Source organism: Panulirus ornatus, chromosome 50, assembly GCF_036320965.1.
Source record: "Panulirus ornatus isolate Po-2019 chromosome 50, ASM3632096v1, whole genome shotgun sequence".
In the NCBI taxonomy this organism is placed as follows: Eukaryota; Metazoa; Arthropoda; class Malacostraca; order Decapoda; family Palinuridae; genus Panulirus; species Panulirus ornatus.
In genome coordinates this window covers 27,816,836-27,838,053 of record NC_092273.1, presented here as the reverse complement: position 1 = coordinate 27,838,053, position 21,218 = coordinate 27,816,836, and the positions used below count along the sequence as shown (strand labels likewise).

Here is a 21,218-nt window from a genome sequence, read left to right as displayed (position 1 = left end):
ATGTTCCATGTGCTGACAGACTGCAAATGTTATACCCCTAAAGTAAAAATTTATTTTATGAGTAATTCTTTATACTGCAATATTGTCTTATTTAGATCTATCAGAAAGCATGTTAGGTCAGATGCTCATACAATTCAATACCTATCTTTGTTTCCACAGGCCAGAAGAGGAAGCTGATGAAGAAATAGAGATGGCCAAACTGCGGGCATAGAATTTTGATGCTGAAGAACTTGCAAGGAATAAGCAGCTGTTGCTAAAGAAGTGAACTTTATAACCTGACCGTCAAAAGCCCTTCTTGTGTCGTCTCTCACATGAAGAATCTTTTGTAACAACCCAGTTACAAGCAATCCTCTCATCACTGTAATGTGTCTTGACCTGGCACAAAGTGGGGGTGCTGTGCCACCAGATGTGCTCTGGGTAAAGTAGCTTTCAGCAGATCAATCTGTGGTTACAAGGACTTCTAATGGTACAAGTTTCTAATTAACAGATATTCGAATGCTCATGTGCAAAACTTTAGTTAGCAAACTCTGAACACATGACCCTTCTGATCAATACATTCCAGATGTAGTTATTGATGAGCAGCTTCTTGATGCAGTGACCAGCCTCATTTGCATTCATCCACTTTCTACCTGTCATGTAAAATGCACTGAAAACTGAAGATGGTAAACTCATATCGGTTAGCCTTCATGGAAGCATTCATATTGATCTTCGAATTGTGGCCGATGTGAAAAAATAAATGATGCTAATCACCTCAACCACTTTGAATCAGCTCATTCTGTAAACCCAGCTGGGTTATCAGATAGAACCAACGTACATCCAAACCCATAACACTTTTACTATGAGCGCATGATCAAAAGCCGTACAACATTGTCCCAGGAAAGAAATTTCTGTAAAATTTCATAGCTGAAAGTGTAGTGTTAAAATTAACTAAGAAAGTAATTTCTTTGAAATTTTATACCTGAAAATGTAGTTTCTGTGCAAGTCCTTATGATTGAAAGTAACTTCTGTATAATGGCATAATCATAAATGTATTTCCTGTGCAAGTTCTTAACTGAAAAAGTAATTTCTGTAAAATGGCATAATTGAAAATGTAATTCCTATGAAAAGTTTTAACTGATATGATAATTTCTTTTACAGGCATAATTATAACAGAGTTTCTGTGGAAGTTCATAACTGAGGTTGTATCTCATGAGAAAGATTATTAATGTATTCTATGTACACAATGTGGTGATGTGCAACTTTAGTTCTCATTAGTTGGAGATTCATGATCAGAAAGTGGGATCAATAAATTGGTTGGTATCAAATACTGAAGACTTCCCCTGAGTACTGTAGACCTCCTTAGCTTTCACAGTTAAGTTTGAGTGTATAACCACTAAGACCTTAAGAACTGCCATAAGATTTTGGATGAATAAAGAAAAAAAACTTCTGACTCCCAGTCTTCCCTATTTTCTTATATGTACTGCAGTCTCCTGTGTGTTGACACTTGAGAGAAGGTACATCTTTATATACAAAATTGGATCTCTTGGTACTCCCATGGTGGCTTGTAATAATTTTAATAATACAGTAGAAGCAACGAACAGAAAAATAATAAAGTGATGGCAGCATATCAGACTGTCATTGCTTCAATGGCCTTAGTAGTTCTAGTCCCACTAGAAGTGAATGTGTGTGTGTGTGTGTGTGTGTGTGTGTGTGTGTGATTACTATTTCTACGTAACAGGGAGAAAGTTCTTAACTAGTGTTCCCTGTCCCTTAATTTTGTATACATGTACCATGTCTTTACTGTTATATGTGTATATACACACACACAAACCAGATTCAGGTACTCAGATGTGTATGTGTATGTGCAAGCATAACTTTAATATAATTTCAAATAATTTTCTCCTCACAGAATGCAACATCGACCTAAGGAAAAGGAAAAGATCAAATCTCCACAAAAGAAAAATTATCTGCGGCTAAGTGAACAATCTAAGCTTACTAACATGATCTGAATTCTGATTCTTATGCCCTTTACAAACTCAGAAATTATTCAATCATCTTACAGCAGCACAATCCGTCTTATTCCTGTCAAACAGGATAATCACTAGAGACGGACTGGAAGAACAGTCCTGTTGAATTCCAAGGCTCATCACTGATATGCAGATGTAGTGCTATTCAATATAAATAAGATGACACACTAGCCAACCAGGGGCAATGCTGTTTCTTGTGGGGTGGGGTGGCACTGGGATTTTATCAAAGGCAAGCAAGCATGAATATGTACATGTTTATATGTGTATATGTACCTTATGAGCGTATGTATGTGTAAAAGAGTAGATGGATCTTTCATCATCTGTTTCTAGGTGCTACCATGCCAACACAGGAAACACGGATCAAGTATAATGATAATATTTTATATTTATTATACTTTGTCACTGTCTCCTGCGTTAGCGAAGAAGCGCAAGGAAACAAGACGAAAGAATAGCCCATCCCACCCACATACACATGTATATACATAAACACCCACACACACACCTACATACATATACATACACAGGCACATACATATATACACATACACATATTCATACTTACTGCCTTCATTCAGTCCCGCCGCCACACCGTCACATCACCAGACATGAAATGGCACCTTCCTTCCCCCATGTGCGCACAAGTTAGCATTACGAAAAGATAGCAAAGGCCACATTCATTCACACTCAGTCTCTAGTGCTTGTCATGTGTAATGCACTGAAACCACATCTCCCTTTCCACATCTAGGCCCCACAAACTTTCCATGGTTTACCTCAGACACTTTACATGTCCTGGTTCAATCCATTGACAGCACATCGACCCTGGTATACCACATCGTTCCTATTCACTCTATTCCTTGCATGCCTTTCACCATCCTGTATGTTCAGGCCCCGATCACTCAAAATCTTTTTCACTCCATCCTTCCACCTCCAATTTGGTCTCCCACTTCTCCTCATTCCCTCCACCTCTGACACATATATATCCTCTTTGTCAATCTTTCCTTACTCATTCTCTCCATGTGACCAAACCATTTCAATACACCCTCTTCTGCTCTCTCAACCACACTCTTTATCACCACACATCTCTCTCTTACCCTTTCATTACTTACTCGATCAAACCACCTCAAACCACATATTGTCCTCAAACATCTCATTTCCAACACATCCACCCTCCTCTGCACAACCATATAACATGATAATAATAATAATAATAATAACAACAATAATAATAATGATAAAGAATGCTGGTAATCAGGTATTGATGTTGGTGGTGGTGGAGTAGGATGGAGGGGCAGTGAATGGTTTTTCAAACCTACAAATGCATGTTTACCTATTTCAGTATGATATTTATGTTTGTTGACATACTTGGCCACTACAATACACATCAATGTTTTCAAGTCAGGTACATTTCACTTGTACAGCACACTAATAATATAAAATTTGGTGTTTCTTTTAAGGTGACCCTCAGTAATACAATAAGAATCTCATGTTATTTTGCTTTGATATCATTATAAAAGGCAAAAAAACTGAAAAACCTTACTTTACATGTAAATATTTCATTATTAATGGAAACATATCTGAAAAAACTACTTATATTTTCTTCAAATCTGTCATTCTTGCAAAAAAACAGTCTTCCTACAAATTTGTACTCTCATTTCCAAAACATTGCTCTGCAAAGTCATTTGGTGGGAACCCCCTCTAAAGCACAGTTTTCCATCTCATTCTTCTGAATGAACACTTCTCATCCATTCCTACACCAGAATCCTCCCCATTGGTGTAACTGATTCCATCTGCATGAGGGTACATTGCAAGTGAAAAGTCAGCTTCGGCAAAGCTGTATCACTGGAAGTACAATCACCAAGGAGCTTCTCGCTCAAAATTTCCCAGCTATAGAAAGTAGTGCTGCCGTGGAGCTGCAGGAGCTCGTAGAAAAGAGGGTCATGAGGCAATCATAAATGATAAAATAAATTCTCATTCACCCAAAAAATGAAGTGTCAACTCCCTATTTCAGCAAAATATTTGTCATTCCATGGTACTTCCATAAGATTCAGCACTCTTTACTTGTTCTCATCTAAACATTCAAAAAAAATCTCTTGTAAAAGAATCAACTCCTCTGTAAATTCAAATTTCTGCTATACTGTACAGCAAAAATTACTTTTCAAACTCCTCATTTTCACGTACATAAGCCTATCCTATATCAAAACAATATCTCCAATGTAATGCACTGAAGTTTGAAGATAATCATGACACTAATTAAAGTGTACATTGCCCATACATTCCACCTAAAAGCATAACTCCTTTGACTTTTCTGTTTCCTACAACAGTTTTCTCAACTTATTGAAGTTTCCATTCCTCTTCACAACTCTTGTTAGCTCCAAGTTCAACTCAATTCAAGTCTTTTCAAATCATCAAAACATCAAGCTCAACTCATCATTATTCCATTTACTCAGCAAAAACACCCTATGTTCCTTCATAAATTTTCTGCCTTCCTATAATGATTCAAGCCACAAAACTGAAACTTTGTGTGAAAGTCAACAGCAACATCTACAAATACTACATATTCACAAATGCTAGTATTTTTTCGTTACGATGATCTTGCAGAAGTTCCAGTCACTCGCCTAAATAAAAACATCCAGAAAAAAAAAGTCATATTCAATATACTACTTACCCTATTCACTCTTCACATAAAAGGTAAAGCAGAGATAGATGTACTGCAATGACATTGTATTAAAAGCAAATATGAATAGCTGTACACATTACATATACATAAAATTGAACATAGACTCTGGATGTAAAAAAATTTAACATAAAACCAACAGCAAAACAGGTACAGAGAGAGTTGGGCCAATCACACTTCTTCACATCCTCAGCAGCTGTCTTAACAATCTATTCATACATTTGTATAAAAGTTCTAACAACAAAAAGGTCATTTTTTTCTGTGTAACATACATTATAAAACTGTAATAGAGATCTGTATCAATAATAAAACTTAATATTTCAATCCACTCTCAAAGTATATGTTTAAGAGATTTTTTCCAATAACTGTTTTAAAGTTGATGCTAAAAATCTATTAAGTACAAGACAACTTGGGTCTATTATACATCAATACCTCAATCCTCTATAATCCAGTAATGTTTCAGGAAAGGTTGTGTGATTAAGAGAAGTATCAGCTGGGGATATAGGACTCAAATGTGCTTACTCAATGAGGCAGCAAAAGAGTGGAAATGCAAAAAAAAAAAAAAAAAAAAAAATAAAAAGGTCAAAATTACTATATAAAAATATATAGTAAAAAGGAATGGGTATCATTGACCACATACAAACCCACCTAAAAAGCAAGAATGGGTATACTATGCTTACAAATCCATTTAACCTTTGGTGTCATCCAACATCCACTGATAAATATTAGTTAAGATAGTAAACAAACATTTAAAATAAAATTCTTGTATACTAATGTTCTTATGAACTTAATTCTACATAGTGAAGAGTTAGCATAATAATAAACTATTACTTTCAATTTCAAGACTTACTCTATTACTTGAATAAAAAAAAATTACACCGATAATAAATCCTAAATAAGCCTTCATTATCATAAGGGTCACAAAGTCTGGTATCAAAAGCATTGGAAGTAAAATATATAGCCCATAAAACAACTTTTGCAGAAATTCATCTGTAACGCATGTACTTCACTAAATACGAATCAGCAAAATCACATATAGCTAAATAATACACTTGGGACGATGAATATTCCATGACAACCTGGTGATGTGGTGGGGTGAAAGATGGATTGGGTGGGAAACACTATACTGATTCTAATGTTTCAAGAGAGTCTTGATCAAAGAATGAGTACAGAACACAACTCCAGCTTATATATATATATATGTTGTCACCGACCTTCATCCCTATGGGTACCTGGTGTGACCTCCTGAAAGGTTGTGCCTGGCATTTGACCTTGCTGCCTCTGCCATGCTCCACCTGGTCACACCTGCCATATCTCGTTGTCTCCATCAATCTTGATCTTGCCGCCTCTGCTGTGTCTTGCAGCTGCTCTTAAAAGGCAGACAAAGCCCTCCCAGTGATTCATGTGCCTTGCAAGAGTGGCCACAAGACAGATCACTGAAGCAAAAGCAGTGAGATCAAGCTTGTTGGAGACGATAAGGTCAGTAACGGCAGGGGTGGCCAGGTCGAACATGGCAAAGGTAGCAAGGTCAAACCCTGGGCACAACCATTTGGGAGGTCACACCAAGTACCCGTGAGGATGAAGGCTGATGATGACGCATATTTAAGCTGGCGTCCTGTTCTTCTAAACTCATTCTGTGATCAAGACTATCGAAACGTTAGAATCAGTATAGTGTTTCCCAGTCAATCCATGTTATTCTCATCCCACCACATCCTATTTGGGACTATATTCATATGATGCACTTCAACCCATCAGTAAACCAATGAATTACTAATCACTACGTCCAAATGTTATTATACTTATTCCAAGTTTAAGGTTTTTCTGCAACATGTGAAAAGTCTACAGTGAATATATATACCACTGTAGGAAACATCAATGTGGACTTCACTGATTTTCATGAGAAGCATTTGGTTGTTTCTTAAAAAATTCTTTACTCTCCTCAATTATAGTAACTAATAAAACACTTGTTTCTTGGGATATCCTTCACTCTCATCAGTAACAGCAGCCAGTAGAACAAATATTGATGATAGAAAAAGCCTCCATACCTAAACTTCAAACATTACAGAATTTCTCCATGCACAAAGAGCCATACTAACAGACTGTTAAAGTCTGTTTCCTTTATATTTAAGGTTATAAACTTCAGAAAAATCATTCACACATTGTATTCCCATAATCAATATGAGGAAAATTTGTGTTCAGTGACAAAAGATGATTTGTAAAACAAAAAGTAGGCATCAAGCATCTTACATTATTTCAATTTTTTTTCTTTTCTATGAAGGACACAATGCTGGATATAAAAAAAAAAAGGAAAAGAACTAAGAGACAAAAGGACAGGCTCCAGCTTATTAGGTCATGTGGGCAGACTTACATGGAAGATTTGGGAATGAACAGAGTTCATCACAAAGCTCAGATGCGAGTACAGACTCAAAATTTGGTCAGTAATTTTTTTTTTTTTTTTTTTTTTTTTTTTTAATACTTTGTCGCTGTCTCCCACGTTTGCGAGGTAGCACAAGGAAACAGACGAAAGAAATGGCCCAACCCCCCCCATACACATGTACATACACACGTCCACACACGCAAATATACATACCTACACAGCTTTCCTTGGTTTACCCCGGACGCTTCACATGCCTTGATTCAATCCACTGACAGCACGTCAACCCCTGTATACCACATCGCTCCAATTCACTCTATTCCTTGCCCTCCTTTCACCCTCCTGCATGTTCAGGCCCCGATCACACAAAATCCTTTTCACTCCATCTTTCCACCTCCAATTTGGTCTCCCTCTTCTCCTCGTTCCCTCCACCTCCGACACATATATCCTCTTGGTCAATCTTTCCTCACTCATTCTCTCCATGTGCCCAAACCATTTCAAAACACCCTCTTCTGCTCTCTCAACCACGCTCTTTTTATTTCCACACATCTCTCTTACCCTTACGTTACTTACTCGATCAAACCACCTCACACCACACATTGTCCTCAAACATCTCATTTCCAGCACATCCATCCTCCTGCGCACAACTCTATCCATAGCCCACGCCTCGCAACCATACAACATTGTTGGAACTACTATTCCTTCAAACATACCCATTTTTGCTTTCCGGGATAATGTTCTCGACTTCCACACATTTTTCAAGGCTCCCAAAATTTTCGCCCCCTCCCCCACCCTATGATCCACTTCCGCTTCCATGGTTCCATCCGCTGACAGATCCACTCCCAGATATCTAAAACACTTCACTTCCTCCAGTTTTTCTCCATTCAAACTCACCTCCCAATTGACTTGACCCTCAACCCTACTGTACCTAATAACCTTGCTCTTATTCACATTTACTCTTAACTTTCTTCTTCCACACACTTTACCAAACTCCGTCACCAGCTTCTGCAGTTTCTCACATGAATCCGCCACCAGCGCTGTATCATCAGCGAACAACAACTGACTCACTTCCCAAGCTCTCTCATCCCCAACAGACTTCATACTTGCCCCTCTTTCCAAGACTCTTGCATTTACCTCCCTAACAACCCCATCCATAAACAAATTAAACAACCATGGAGACATCACACACCCCTGCCGCAAACCTACATTCACTGAGAACCAATCACTTTCCTCTCTTCCTACACGTACACATGCCTTACATCCTCGATAAAAACTTTTCACTGCTTCTAACAACTTGCCTCCCACACCATATATTCTTAATACCTTCCACAGAGCATCTCTATCAACTCTATCATATGCCTTCTCCAGATCCATAAATGCTACATACAAATCCATTGGTCAGTAAATATAAAAACAAAAAAGGAAAGAATTTCACAAGCCACAATGCATACAGCATGAAGATTTAGCTATATTAATCAGTATATCGTTACTGTGTTTACAATTTATATAGATATGGCTCAAATTCATGAACGGTGAAAATGAGAGGTTAAGAGCTACTTATACTGCATCCTCATATGTGATTATGATACCAATTAATCATATAAGGTTACATGACAAAAATCCTGACTGTACTTATTCTGCTCTTATTGATGTAACTGATATACTTTAATAAGCTTTAAAAGCAAAACATACAGGCATCTTTTTCATCTAACAAAGATGCACTCTTTCAAAACTTACAGAAACAATACCAATCCACTTAGTTCTCACACACCGTACAAAATTGCTCTCATCCCACATAACCTCCCTTATCACATCTCAAAAATTACTTTCTTACAGCATTTGTACATTTTAATATTCACTATTATTTCCCAATGTTCATTCTAAATTCCTTAACATATTCAAAAGATTATGTTACTTCATTAAAACCAATGATTTTAGCAATGAGTCCTGAATTATCTATGCAGAACCAAATGATCACTGTAATAAAAGACATTTCATTCCTTTAACACTCAAACATTAATAAATTTAAACCATCAAGAACCAGGATCATATCGATCTGCTATATCTACCTGGGAGGCAATTCCTTACATGTGCAAACAGATCATAAATAATCCCTGTCCACACTCACAAGAGCACTCTCACTTGCCCAATTATTTGCTCTGATTATGCACATATATTTCATAATTCTTTCTTTTCTATCTAACTCTGATATACAACACAACAAACATAACTGATATAGTTTTCCTGGCAGTTCCTCTATATGTCACTCTACACAAATTCTTCTTCACCTTCTTTTCTCAACATATGACCACAGTCTCTCCTGCATTAACGAGATACACCATCAACAGACCAAGAAAAGACCTCATTCACTCACAATCATTCTCTAGCAGTCGTGTGTGTGTGTGTGTGTGTGTGTGTGTGTGTGTGTGTGTGTGTGTGTGTGTGTGTGTCAAAAGAGGAGGAAACAAGGAAAACAAAGTGAACAAATTGGAGACGGGAGGACGGAATGAAAAAGATTTTGAGCAATTGGGGCCTGAACCTTCAAGAGGGCAAAAGGCAGAAATGGGATAAAATGAACTGGAATGATGCATTATATTGTGGTCAATGTGCTATCAATGGACTGAACCAGCTTTTGAGGTAAACCACTGAAACGTCTAAGGAGCTTGGTTGTGAATAGCGAGCTATGGTTTCAGTATATCATAAATGGGAGCTAGAGAAAAGATGTGAGCAGGTGGCCTTCCTTTGCCAATTCCTGGCACTTCCTCGCTAATATGGGGAAATGGCAATAAAGTGTGGAAAAATATACATGCATGTGAAAGAAAGACTTTTGGATGTTAATGTGCTGAGAGGTGCAACTGAAGGGATGCCTGATCATTATCTTCTCGAGGCAAAGGTGAAGATTTGTAGAGGTTTTCGGAAAAAAAGAGAGAATGTTAGCGTGAAGAGAGTGGTGATAGTAAGTGAGCTTGGGAAGGAGATTTGTGTGAGGTAGGACCAAGAGAGACTGAGTGCAGAATGGAAAAAGGTGAGAGCAAAGGACATAAGGGGAGTGGGGGAGGAATGAGATGTATTTGGGGAAGCAGTGATGGCTTGCGCAAAAGAAGCTTGTGGCATGAGAAGCATGGGAGGTGGGCAGATTAGAAAGGGTAGTGAGTGGTGGCATGAAGAAGTTAGATTATTAGTGAAAGTGAAGAGAGAGGCATTTGGCCAAGTTTTGCAGGGAAATAGTGCAAATAACTGGGAGATGTATAAAAGAAAGAGGCAGGAGGTCAAGAGAAAGGTGCAAGAGGTTAAAAAGAGGGCAAATGAGAGTTGGGTATGAGAGTATCATTAAATTTTAGGGAGAATGATATTTTGGAGGGAGGAAAATAAAGTGCGTAAGCCAAGAGAACAAATGGGAACATTGGTGAAAGGGGCTAATGGGGAAGTAATAACAAGTAGTGGTGATGTAAGAATATGGAGTGAGTATATTGAAGGTTTGTTGAATGTTTTAGATGATAAAAGTGGTGTGCGAAGTGAGAGGGTCAGGGTGAATGGTTTGGTAAACAGAGAAGAGGTAGTGAAAGCTTTGAAGAAGATGAAAGCTGGCAAGGCAGCGGGTTGGATGGTACCACAGTGGAATTTATCAAAAAAGGGGGGTGACTATGTTGTTGGCTGGTTGGTGAGGATATTCAATGTATGTATGGATCATGGTGAAGTGCCTGAGGATTGGCAGAATGCATGCATAGTGCCATTGTACAAAGGCAAAGGGGATAAAGGTGAGAGTTCAAATTACATAGATATAAGTTTCTTGAGAATTCCAAGGAAATTATATGGGAGAGTATTGATCGAGAGGGTGAAGGCACGTATAGAGCATCAGATTGGGGAAGAGCACTGTGGTTTCAGAAGTGGTAAAGGATGTGTGGATCAGGTGTTTGCTTTGAAGAATGTATGTGACAAATACTTAGAAATGCAAATGGATTTGTATGTAGCATTCATGGATATGGAGAGGGCATATGATAGAGTTGATAGAGATGCTCTGTGGAAATTATTAAGAATATATGGTGTGGGAGGAAAGTTGCTTGAAGCAGTGAAAAGTTTTTATCAAGGATGTAAGCCACGTGTACGGCACGGGTAGGAAGAGAGGAAAGTGATTGGTTCCCAGTGAATGTTGTAGAGGTGCGTGATGTCTCCATGGTTGTGTAATTGGTTTATGGATGGGGTTGTTAGGGAGGTGAATACAAGAGTTTTGGAGAGGGGGGGGGCAATTATGCAGTCACTTGTGGATGAAAGGGCTTGGGAAGTGAGTCAGTTGTTGTTCGCTGATGATATAGCGCTGGTGAATGATTTGGGTGAGAAACTGAAGAGCTGGTGACTGAGTTTTGTAAAGTGTGTGAAAGAAGAAGGCTGAGAGTAAATGTGAATAAGAGCAAGGTTATTACATACAGTAAGGTTGAGGGACAAAAAGTTAAGTGTTTAGAAATCTGGGAGTGGATTTGGCAGCAGATGGAACCATGGAAGTGAAAGTGAGTCACAGGGTGGGGGAGGGGGCGAAAGTTCTGGGAGCGTTGAAAAATGTGTGGAAGGCGAGAACATTATCTAGGAAAGCAAAAGTGGGTATGTTTGAAGGAATAGTGGCTACAACAATATGATATGGTTGCGAGGCGTGGGCTATAGATAGAGTTGTGCGGAGGAGGGTGGATGTGCTGGAAATGAGATGTTTGACGACAATATGTTTTGTGAGGTGGTTTCATCGAGTAAATAGTGAAAGGGTTAGAGAGATATGTGGTAATAAAATAGTGTGGTTGAGAGACAGAAAGAGGATGTTTTGAAATGTTTTGGTCACATGGAGAGAATGAGTGAGGAAAGATTGACAAAAGAGGACATATGTGTCAGAGGTGGAGGTAACAAGGAAAAGTGGGAGACCAAATTGGAGGTGGAAAGATGGAGTGAAAAAAATTTTGAGTGATCGGGGCCTGAACATGCAGGAGGGTGAAAGGTGTGCAAGGAATAGAGTAAATTGGAATGATGTAGTATACCGGGGTCAACGTGCTGTCAATGGATTGAACCAGGGCATGTGAAGCGTCTGGGGTAAACCATGGAAAGTTCTATGGGGCTTGGATGTGGAAAGGGAGCTGTGATTTCAGTGCATTATACATGATAACTAGAGACTGAGTGTGAACGAATGTGGCCTTTTGTTGTCTTTTCCTAGTGCTACCTCTCGCACATGCGGGGGGAGGGGGTTTTCATTTCATGAGTGGCGAGGTGGCAATGGGAATGAATAAGGGTAGACAGTATGAACTATGTACATGTATATGTATGTATATGTCTGTGTGTGTGTGTATATATATGTATACGTTGAGATGTATAGGTACTTATATGTGCGTGTGTGGACGTGTATGTATATAGCTGTGTATGTGGGTGGGTTGGGCCATTCTTTTGTCTGTTTCCTTGTGCTACCTCGCTAACGCGGGAGACAGCGAAAAAGTATAATAAATAACATAAACAATATATATACATTATTTTATATTTATTTATTATACTCTGTCGCTATCTCCTGCATTAGCGAGGTAGCACAAGGAAACAGACGAAAGAATGGCCCAACCCACCCACATACGCATGTATATACATACACATCCACACACGCACATATACATACCTATACATCTTAACGTATGGAAATATATACACACACAGACATATACACATGTTGGAAAGGATCACAATTTTGTGCGTGATCAAGATATTCCTATGAGTCCACAGGGAAAATGAAACACAAAAAGTTCCCAAGTGCACTTTCGTGTAATAATCACATCATCAGGGCAGACACGAGAGGAATATAACAGTCAGTTGATATACATCGAAGAGACGAAGCTAGGACGCCATTTGGTAAACATGTGATTGTCCAATGGACCCACAAAATTTTCCACACTTTACCCCAGATGCTTTACATGCCCTGGTTCAATCCAATGACAGCACGTCGACCCGGTATACCACATCATTCCAATTCACTCTATTCCTTGAACGACTTTCACCCTCCTTCATGTTCAGGATCCGATCACTCAAAATCTTTTTCACTCCATCTTTCCACCTCCAATTTAGTCTCCCACTTCTCCTCGTTCCCTCCACCTCTGACACATATATCCTCTTGGTCAATCTTTCCTCACTCATTCTCTCCATGTGACCAAACCATTTCAAAACACCCTTTTCTGCTCTCTCAACAACGCTCCTCTGATAACCACACATCACTCTTTCATTTGATACTCAGTCAAACCACCTCACACAACATATTGTCCTCAAACATCTCATTTCCAGCACATCCACCCTCCTACGCACAACTCACTCTATAGCCCACGCCTCGCAAACGTATAACATTGTATAACATTGCTTTACGAGATAATGTTCTCGCCATCCATATATTTTTCAACGCTTCCAGAACTTTCGCCCCCTCCCCCACCCTGTGACTCACTTTCGCTTCCATGGTTCCATGCGCTGCCAAATCCACTCCTAGATAACTAAAACACTTCACTTCCTCCAGTTTTTCTCCATACAAACTTACCTCCCAATTGACTTGTCCCTCAACCCTACTGTACCTAATAACCTTGCTCTCATTCACATTTACTCTCAGCTTTCTTCTTACACACACTTTACTAAACTCAGTCACCAGCTTCTGCAGTTTCTCACATGAATCAGCCACCAGCGCTGTATCATCAGCAAACAACAACTGACTCACTTCCCAAGCTCTCTCATCCACAATAGACTGCATACTTGCCCCTCTTTCCAAAACTCTTGCATTCACCTCCCTAACAACCCCATCCATAAACAAATTAAATAACCATGGAGACATCATGCACCGCTGCCACAAACAAACATTCACTGAGAACCAATCACTTTCCTCTCTTCCTGCACATACACATGCCTTACATCTTCAATAAAAACTTTTCTCTGCTTCTAACAACTTACCTCCCACATCATATATTCTTAATGCCTTCCACCTCTATCAACTCTATCATATGCCTTCTCCAGATCCATAAATGCTACATACAAATCCATTTCCTTTTCTAAGTATTCCTCATATACATTTTTCAAAGTAAACACCTGATCCACACATCCTCTATCACTTCTGCAACCACACTGCTCTTCCCCAATCTTATGCTCTGTACGTGCCTTCATCCTCTCAATCAATACCCTCCCGTATAATTTCCCAGGAACACTTCACAAACTTATATCTCTGTAATTTGAGCACTCACTCTTATCACCTGTGCCTTTGTACAATGGAACTATCCAAGCATTCTGCCAGTCCTCAGGCACCTCACCATGAGTCATACATACATCAAATAACCTTACCATCCAGTCAATAATACAGTCACCCCCTTTTTTAATAAATTCCATATATATATATATATATATATATATATATATGGTTTCAGAAGTGGTAGAGGATGTGTGGATCTGGTGTTTGCTTTGAAGAATGTATGTGAGAAATACTTAGAAAAGCAAATGGATTTGTATGTGGCATTTATGGATCTGGAGAAGGCATATGATAGAGTTGATAGAGATGCTCTGTGGAAGGTATTAAGAATATATGGTGTGGGAGGAAAGTTGTTAGAAGCAGTGAAAAGTTTTTATCGAGGATGTAAGGCATGTGTACGTGTAGGAAGAGAGGAAAGTGATTGGTTCTCAGTGAATGTAGGTTTGCGGCAGGGGTGTGTGATGTCTCCATGGTTGTTTAATTTGTTTATGGATGGGGTTGTTAGGGAGGTGAATGCAAGAGTTTTGGAAAAAGGGGCAAGTATGAAGTCTGTTGTGGATGAGAGAGCTTGGGAAGTGAGTCAGTTGTTGTTCGCTGATGATACAGCACTGGTGGCTGATTCATGTGAGAAACTGCAGAAGCTGGTGACTGAGTTTGGTAAAGTGTGTGAAAGAAGAGAGTTAAGAGTAAATGTGAACAAGAGCAAGGTTATTAGGTATAGTAGGGTTGAGGGTCAAGTCAATTGGGAGGTGAGTTTAAATGGAGAAAAACTGGAGGAAGTAAAGTGTTTTAGATATCTGGGAGTGGATCTGGCAGCGGATGGAACCATGGAGGCGGAAGTGGATCATAGGGTGGGGGAGGGGGCGAAAATCCTGGGAGCCTTGAAGAATGTGTGGAAGTCGAGAACATTATCTCGGAAAGCAAAAATGGGTATGTTTGAAGGAATAGTGGTTCCAACAATTTTGTATGGTTGCGAGGTGTGGGCTATGGATAGAGTTGTGCGCAGGAGGGTGGATGTGCTGGAAATGAGATGTTTGAGGACAATGTGTGGTGTGACGTGGTTTGATCGAGTAAGTAACGTAAGGGTAAGATAGATGTGTGGAAATAAAAAGAGCGTGGTTGAGAGAGCAGAAGAGGGTGTTTTGAAATGGTTTGGGCACATGGAAAGAATGAGTGAGGAAAGATTAACCAAGAGGATATATGTGTCGGAGGTGGAAGGAACGAGAAGTGGGAGACCAAATTGGAGGTGGAAAGATGGAGTGAAAAAGATTTTCTGTGATTGGGACCTGAACTTGCAGGAGGGTGAAAGAAGGGCAAGGAATAGATTGAATTGGATCGATGTGGTATATCGGGGTTGACGTGCTGTCAGTGGATTGAATCAGGGCATGTGAAACGTCTTTCAAACTATTCGCCATTTCCCGCATTAGCGAGGTAGCGTTAAGAACAGAGGACTGGGCCTTGAGGGAATACCCTCACCTGGCCCAATTCTCTGTTCCCTCTTTTGGAGAAAAAAAAAAAAAAAAAAAAAAAAAAATATATATATATATATATATATATATATATATATATATATATATATATATATATATATATATATATATATATATATTTTTTTTGCTTTGTCGCTGTCTCCCACGTTTGCGAGCTAGCGCAAGGAAACAGACGAAATATATACATACGTCCACACACGCAAATATACATACCTACACAGCTTTCCATGATTTACCCCAAACGCTTCACATGCCCCGATTTAATCCACTGACAGCACGTCAACCCCGGTATACCACATCGCTCCAATTCACTCTATTCCTTGCCCTCCTTTCACCCTCCTGCATGTTCAGGCCCTGATCACACAAAATCTTTTTCACTCCAATTTGGTCTCCCTCTTCTCCTTGTTCCCTCCACCTCCGACACATATATCCTCTTGGTCAATCTTTCCTCACTCATTCTTTCCATGTGCCAAAACCATTTCAAAACACCCTCTTCTGCTCTCTCAACCACGCTCTTTTTTTATTTCCACACATCTCTCTTACCCTTACGTTACTTACTCGATCAAACCACCTCACACCACACATTGTCCTCAAACATCTCATTTCCAGCACATCCATCCTCCTGCGCACAACTCTATCCATAGCCCACGCCTCGCAACCATACAACATTGTTGGAACCACTATTCCTTCAAACATACCCATTTTTGCTTTCCGAGATAATGTTCTCGACTTCCACACATTCTTCAAGGCTCCCAGAATTTTCGCCCTGTCCCCACCCTATGATCCACTTCCGCTTCCATGGTTCCACCCGCTGCCAGATCTACTCCCATATATATATATATATATATATATATATATATATATATATATATATATATTTTTTTTTTTATACTTTGTCGCTGTCTCCCGCGTTTGCGAGGTAGCGCAAGGAAACAGACGAAAGAAATGCCCCCCCCCCCCATACACATGTACATACACACGTCCACACACGCAAATATACATACCTACACAGCTTTCCATGGTTTACCCCAGACGCTTCACATGCCTTGATTCAATCCACTGACAGCACGTCAACCCCTGTATACCACATGACTCCAATTCACTCTATTCCTTGCCCTCCTTTCACCCTCCTGCATGTTCAGGCCCCGATCACACAAAATCTTTTTCACTCCATCTTTCCACCTCCAATTTGGTCTCCCTCTTCTCCTCGTTCCCTCCACCTCCGACACATATATCCTCTTGGTCAATCTCTCCTCACTCATTCTCTCCATGTGCCCAAACCATTTCAAAACACCCTCTTCTGCTCTCTCAACCACGCTCTTTTTATTTCCACACATCTCTCTTACCCTTACGTTACTTACTCGATCAAACCACCTCACACCACACATTGTCCTCAAACATCTCATTTCCAGCACATCCATCCTCCTGCGCACATCTCTATCCATAGCCCACGCCTCGCAACCATACAACATTGTTGGAACCACTATTCCCTCAAACATACCCATTTTCGCTTTCCGAGATAATGTTCTCGACTTCCACACATTTTTCAAGGCTCCCAAAATTTTCGCCCCCTCCCCCACCCTATGATCCACTTCCGCTTCCATGGTTCCATCCGCTGACAGATCCACTCCCAGATATCTAAAACACTTCACTTCCTCCAGTTTTTCTCCATTCAAACTCACCTCCCAATTGACTTGACCCTCACCCCTACTGTACCTAATAACCTTGCTCTTATTCACATTTACTCTCAACTTTCTTCTTCCACACACTTTACCAAACTCAGTCACCAGCTTCTGCAGTTTCTCACATGAATCAGCCACCAGCGCTGTATCATCAGCGAACAACAACTGACTCACTTCCCAAGCTCTCTCATCCCCAACAGACTTCATACTTGCCCCTCTTTCCAGGACTCTTGCATTTACCTCCCTTACAACCCCATCCATAAACAAATTAAACAACCATGGAGACATCACACACCCCTGCCGCAAACCTACATTCACTGAGAACCAATCACTTTCCTCTCTTCCTACACGTACACATGCCTTACATCCTCGATAAAAACTTTTCACTGCTTCTAACAACTTGCCTCCCACACCATATATTCTTAATACCTTCCACAGAGCATCTCTATCAACTCTATCATATGCCTTCTCCAGATCCATAAATGCTACATACAAATCCATTTATATATATATATATATATATTTTTTTTTTTTTTTTTTTTTTTTTTTTTACTTTGTCGCTGTCTCCCGCGTTTGCGAGGTAGCGCAAGGAAACAGACGAAAGAAATGGCCCAACCCCCCCCCCATACACATGTACATACACACGTCCACACACGCAAATATACATACCTACACAGCTTTCCATGGTTTACCCCAGACGCTTCACATGCCTTGATTCACTCCACTGACAGCACGTCAACCCCTGTATACCACATCGCTCCAATTCACTCTATTCCTTGCCCGCCTTTCACCCTCCTGCATGTTCAGGCCCCAATCACCCAAAATCTTTTTCACTCCATCTTTCCACCTCCAATTTGGTCTCCCTCTTCTCCTCGTTGACTCCACCTCCGACACATATATCCTCTTGGTCAATCTTTCCTCACTCATTCTCTCCATGTGCCCAAACCATTTCAAAACACCCTCTTCTGCTCTCTCAACCACGCTCTTTTTATTTCCACACATCTCTCTTACCCTTACATTACTTACTCGATCAAACCACCTCACACCACACATTGTCCTCAAACATCTCATTTCCAGCACATCCATCCTCCTGCGCACAACTCTATCCATAGCCCACGCCTCGCAACCATACAACATTGTTGGAACCACTATTCCTTCAAACATACCCATTTTTGCTTTCCGAGATAATGTTCTCGACTTCCACACATTTTTCAAGGCTCCCAAAATTTTCGCCCCCTCCCCCACCCTATGATCCACTTCCGCTTCCATGGTTCCATCCGCTGACAGATCCACTCCCAGATATCTAAAACACTTCACTTCCTCCAGTTTTTCTCCATTCAAACTCACCTCCCAATTGACTTGACCCTCAACCCTACTGTACCTAATAACCTTGCTCTTATTCACATTTACTCTTAACTTTCTTCTTCCACACACTTTACCAAACTCAGTCACCAGCTTCTGCAGTTTCTCACATGAATCAGCCACCAGCGCTGTATCATCAACGAACAACAACTGACTCACTTCCCAAGCCCTCTCATCCACAACAGACTTCATACCTGCCCCTCTTTCCAAAACTCTTGCATTCACCTCCCTAACAACCCCATCCATAAACAAATTAAACAACCATGGAGACATCACACACCCCTGCCGCAAACCTACATTCACTGAGAACCAATCATTTTCCTCTCTTCCTACTCGTACACATGCCTAACATCCTCGATAAAAACTTTTCACTGCTTCTAACAACTTGCCTCCCACACCATATATATTTTTTTTTTTTTCTTTTTTTCTTTTTTTTTCCTCTGTCGCTGTCTCCCGCGTTTGCGAGGTAGCGCAAGGAAACAGACGAAAGAAATGGCCCAACCCACCCCATACACAATGTATATACATACACGTCCACACACGCAAATATACATACCTATACATCTCAATGTACACATATATATACACACACTGACACATACATATATACCCATGCACACAATTCACACTGTCTGCCTTTATTCATTCCCATCGCCACCTCGCCACACATGGAATACCATCCCCCTCCCCCCTCATGTGTGCGAGGTAGCCCTAGGAAAAGACAACAAAGGCCCCATTCGTTCACACTCAGTCTCTAGCTGTCATGCAATAATGCCCCAAACCACAGCTCCCTTTCCACATCCAGGCCCAACACAACTTTCCATGGTTTACCCCAGACGCTTCACATGCCCTGATTCAATCCACTGACAGCACGTCAACCCCGGTATACCACATCGATCCAATTCACTCTATTCCTTGCCCGCCTTTCACCCTCCTGCATGTTCAGGCCCCGATCACACAAAATCTTTTTCACTCCATCTTTCCACCTCCAATTTGGTCTCCCACTTCTCCTCGTTCCCTCCACCTCCGACACATATATCTTCTTTGTCAATCTTTCCTCACTCATTCTCTCCATGTGCCCAAACCATTTCAAAACACCCTCTTCTGCTCTCTCAACCACGCTCTTTTTATTTCCACACATCTCTTTTACCATTACATTACTTACTCGATCAAACCACCTCACACCACACATTGTCCTCAAACATCTCATTTCCAGCACATCCACCCTCCTGCGCAAAACTCTATCCATAGCCCACGCCTCGCAACCATACAACATTGTTGGAACCACTATTCCTTCAAACATACCCATTTTTGCTTTCCGAGATAATGTTCTCGACTTCCACACATTCTTCAAGGCTCCCAGGATTTTCGCCCCCTCCCCCACCCTATGATTCACTTCCACTTCCATGGTTCCATCCGCTGCTAGATCCACTCCCAGATATCTAAAACACTTTACTTCCTTCAGTTTTTCTCCATTCAAACTTACCTCCTAATTGACTTGACCCTCAACCCTACTGTACCTAATAACCTTGCTCTTATTCACATTTACTCTTAACTTTCTTCTTTCACACACTTTACCAAACTCAGCCACCAGCTTCTGCAGTTTCTCACATGAATCATCCACCAGCGCTGTATCATCAGCGAACAACAACTGACTCACTTCCCAAGCTCTCTCATCCACAACAGACTTCATACCTGCCCCTCTTTCCAAAACTCTTGCATTCACCTCCCTAACAACCCCATCCATAAACAAATTAAACAACCATGGAGACATCACACACCCCTGCCGCAAACCTACATTCACTGAGAACCAATCACTTTCCTCTCTTCCTACTCGTACACATGCCTAACATCCTCGATAAAAACTTTTCACTGCTTCTAACAACTTGCCTCCCACACCATATATTCTTAATACCTTCCACAGAGCATCTCTATCAACTCTATCATATGCTTTCTCCAGATCCATAAATGCTACATAAAAATCCATTTGCTTTTCTAAGTATTTCTCACATACATTCTTCAAAGCAAACACCTGATCCACACATCCTCTACCACTTCTGAAACCACACTGCTCTTCCCCAATCTGATGCTTTGTACATGCCTTCACCCTCTCAATCAATACCCTCCCATATAATTTACCAGGAATACTCAACAAACTTATACCTCTGTAATTTGAGCACTCAATGTTATCCCCTTTGCCTTTGTACAATGGCACTATGCACGTATTCCGCCAATCCTCAGGCATCTCACCATGAGTCATACATACATTAAATAACCTTACCAACCAGTCAACGATACAGTCACCCCCTTTTTTAATAAAGTCCACTGCAATACCATCCAAACCTGCTGCCTTGCCGGCTTTCATCTTCCGCAAAGCTTTTACTACCTCTTCTCTCTTT

General features: G+C 40.4%; 1 protein-coding gene across 1 annotated transcript in view; it reads left to right on the top strand.

Annotated features, from left to right (window-relative positions):
- The window catches only part of LOC139764692 (organic cation transporter protein-like), a 67,901-nt gene extending 62,632 nt beyond the window's left edge, over positions 1–5,269 (top strand). The window contains exon 12 of the mRNA XM_071691578.1: positions 160–5,269. Coding sequence (XP_071547679.1) covers positions 160–211 — 52 coding nt within the window. The 3' untranslated portion in view covers positions 212–5,269. The remainder of the gene's footprint in view (positions 1–159) is intronic.
- The last annotated feature ends 15,949 nt before the right edge of the window (positions 5,270–21,218 follow it).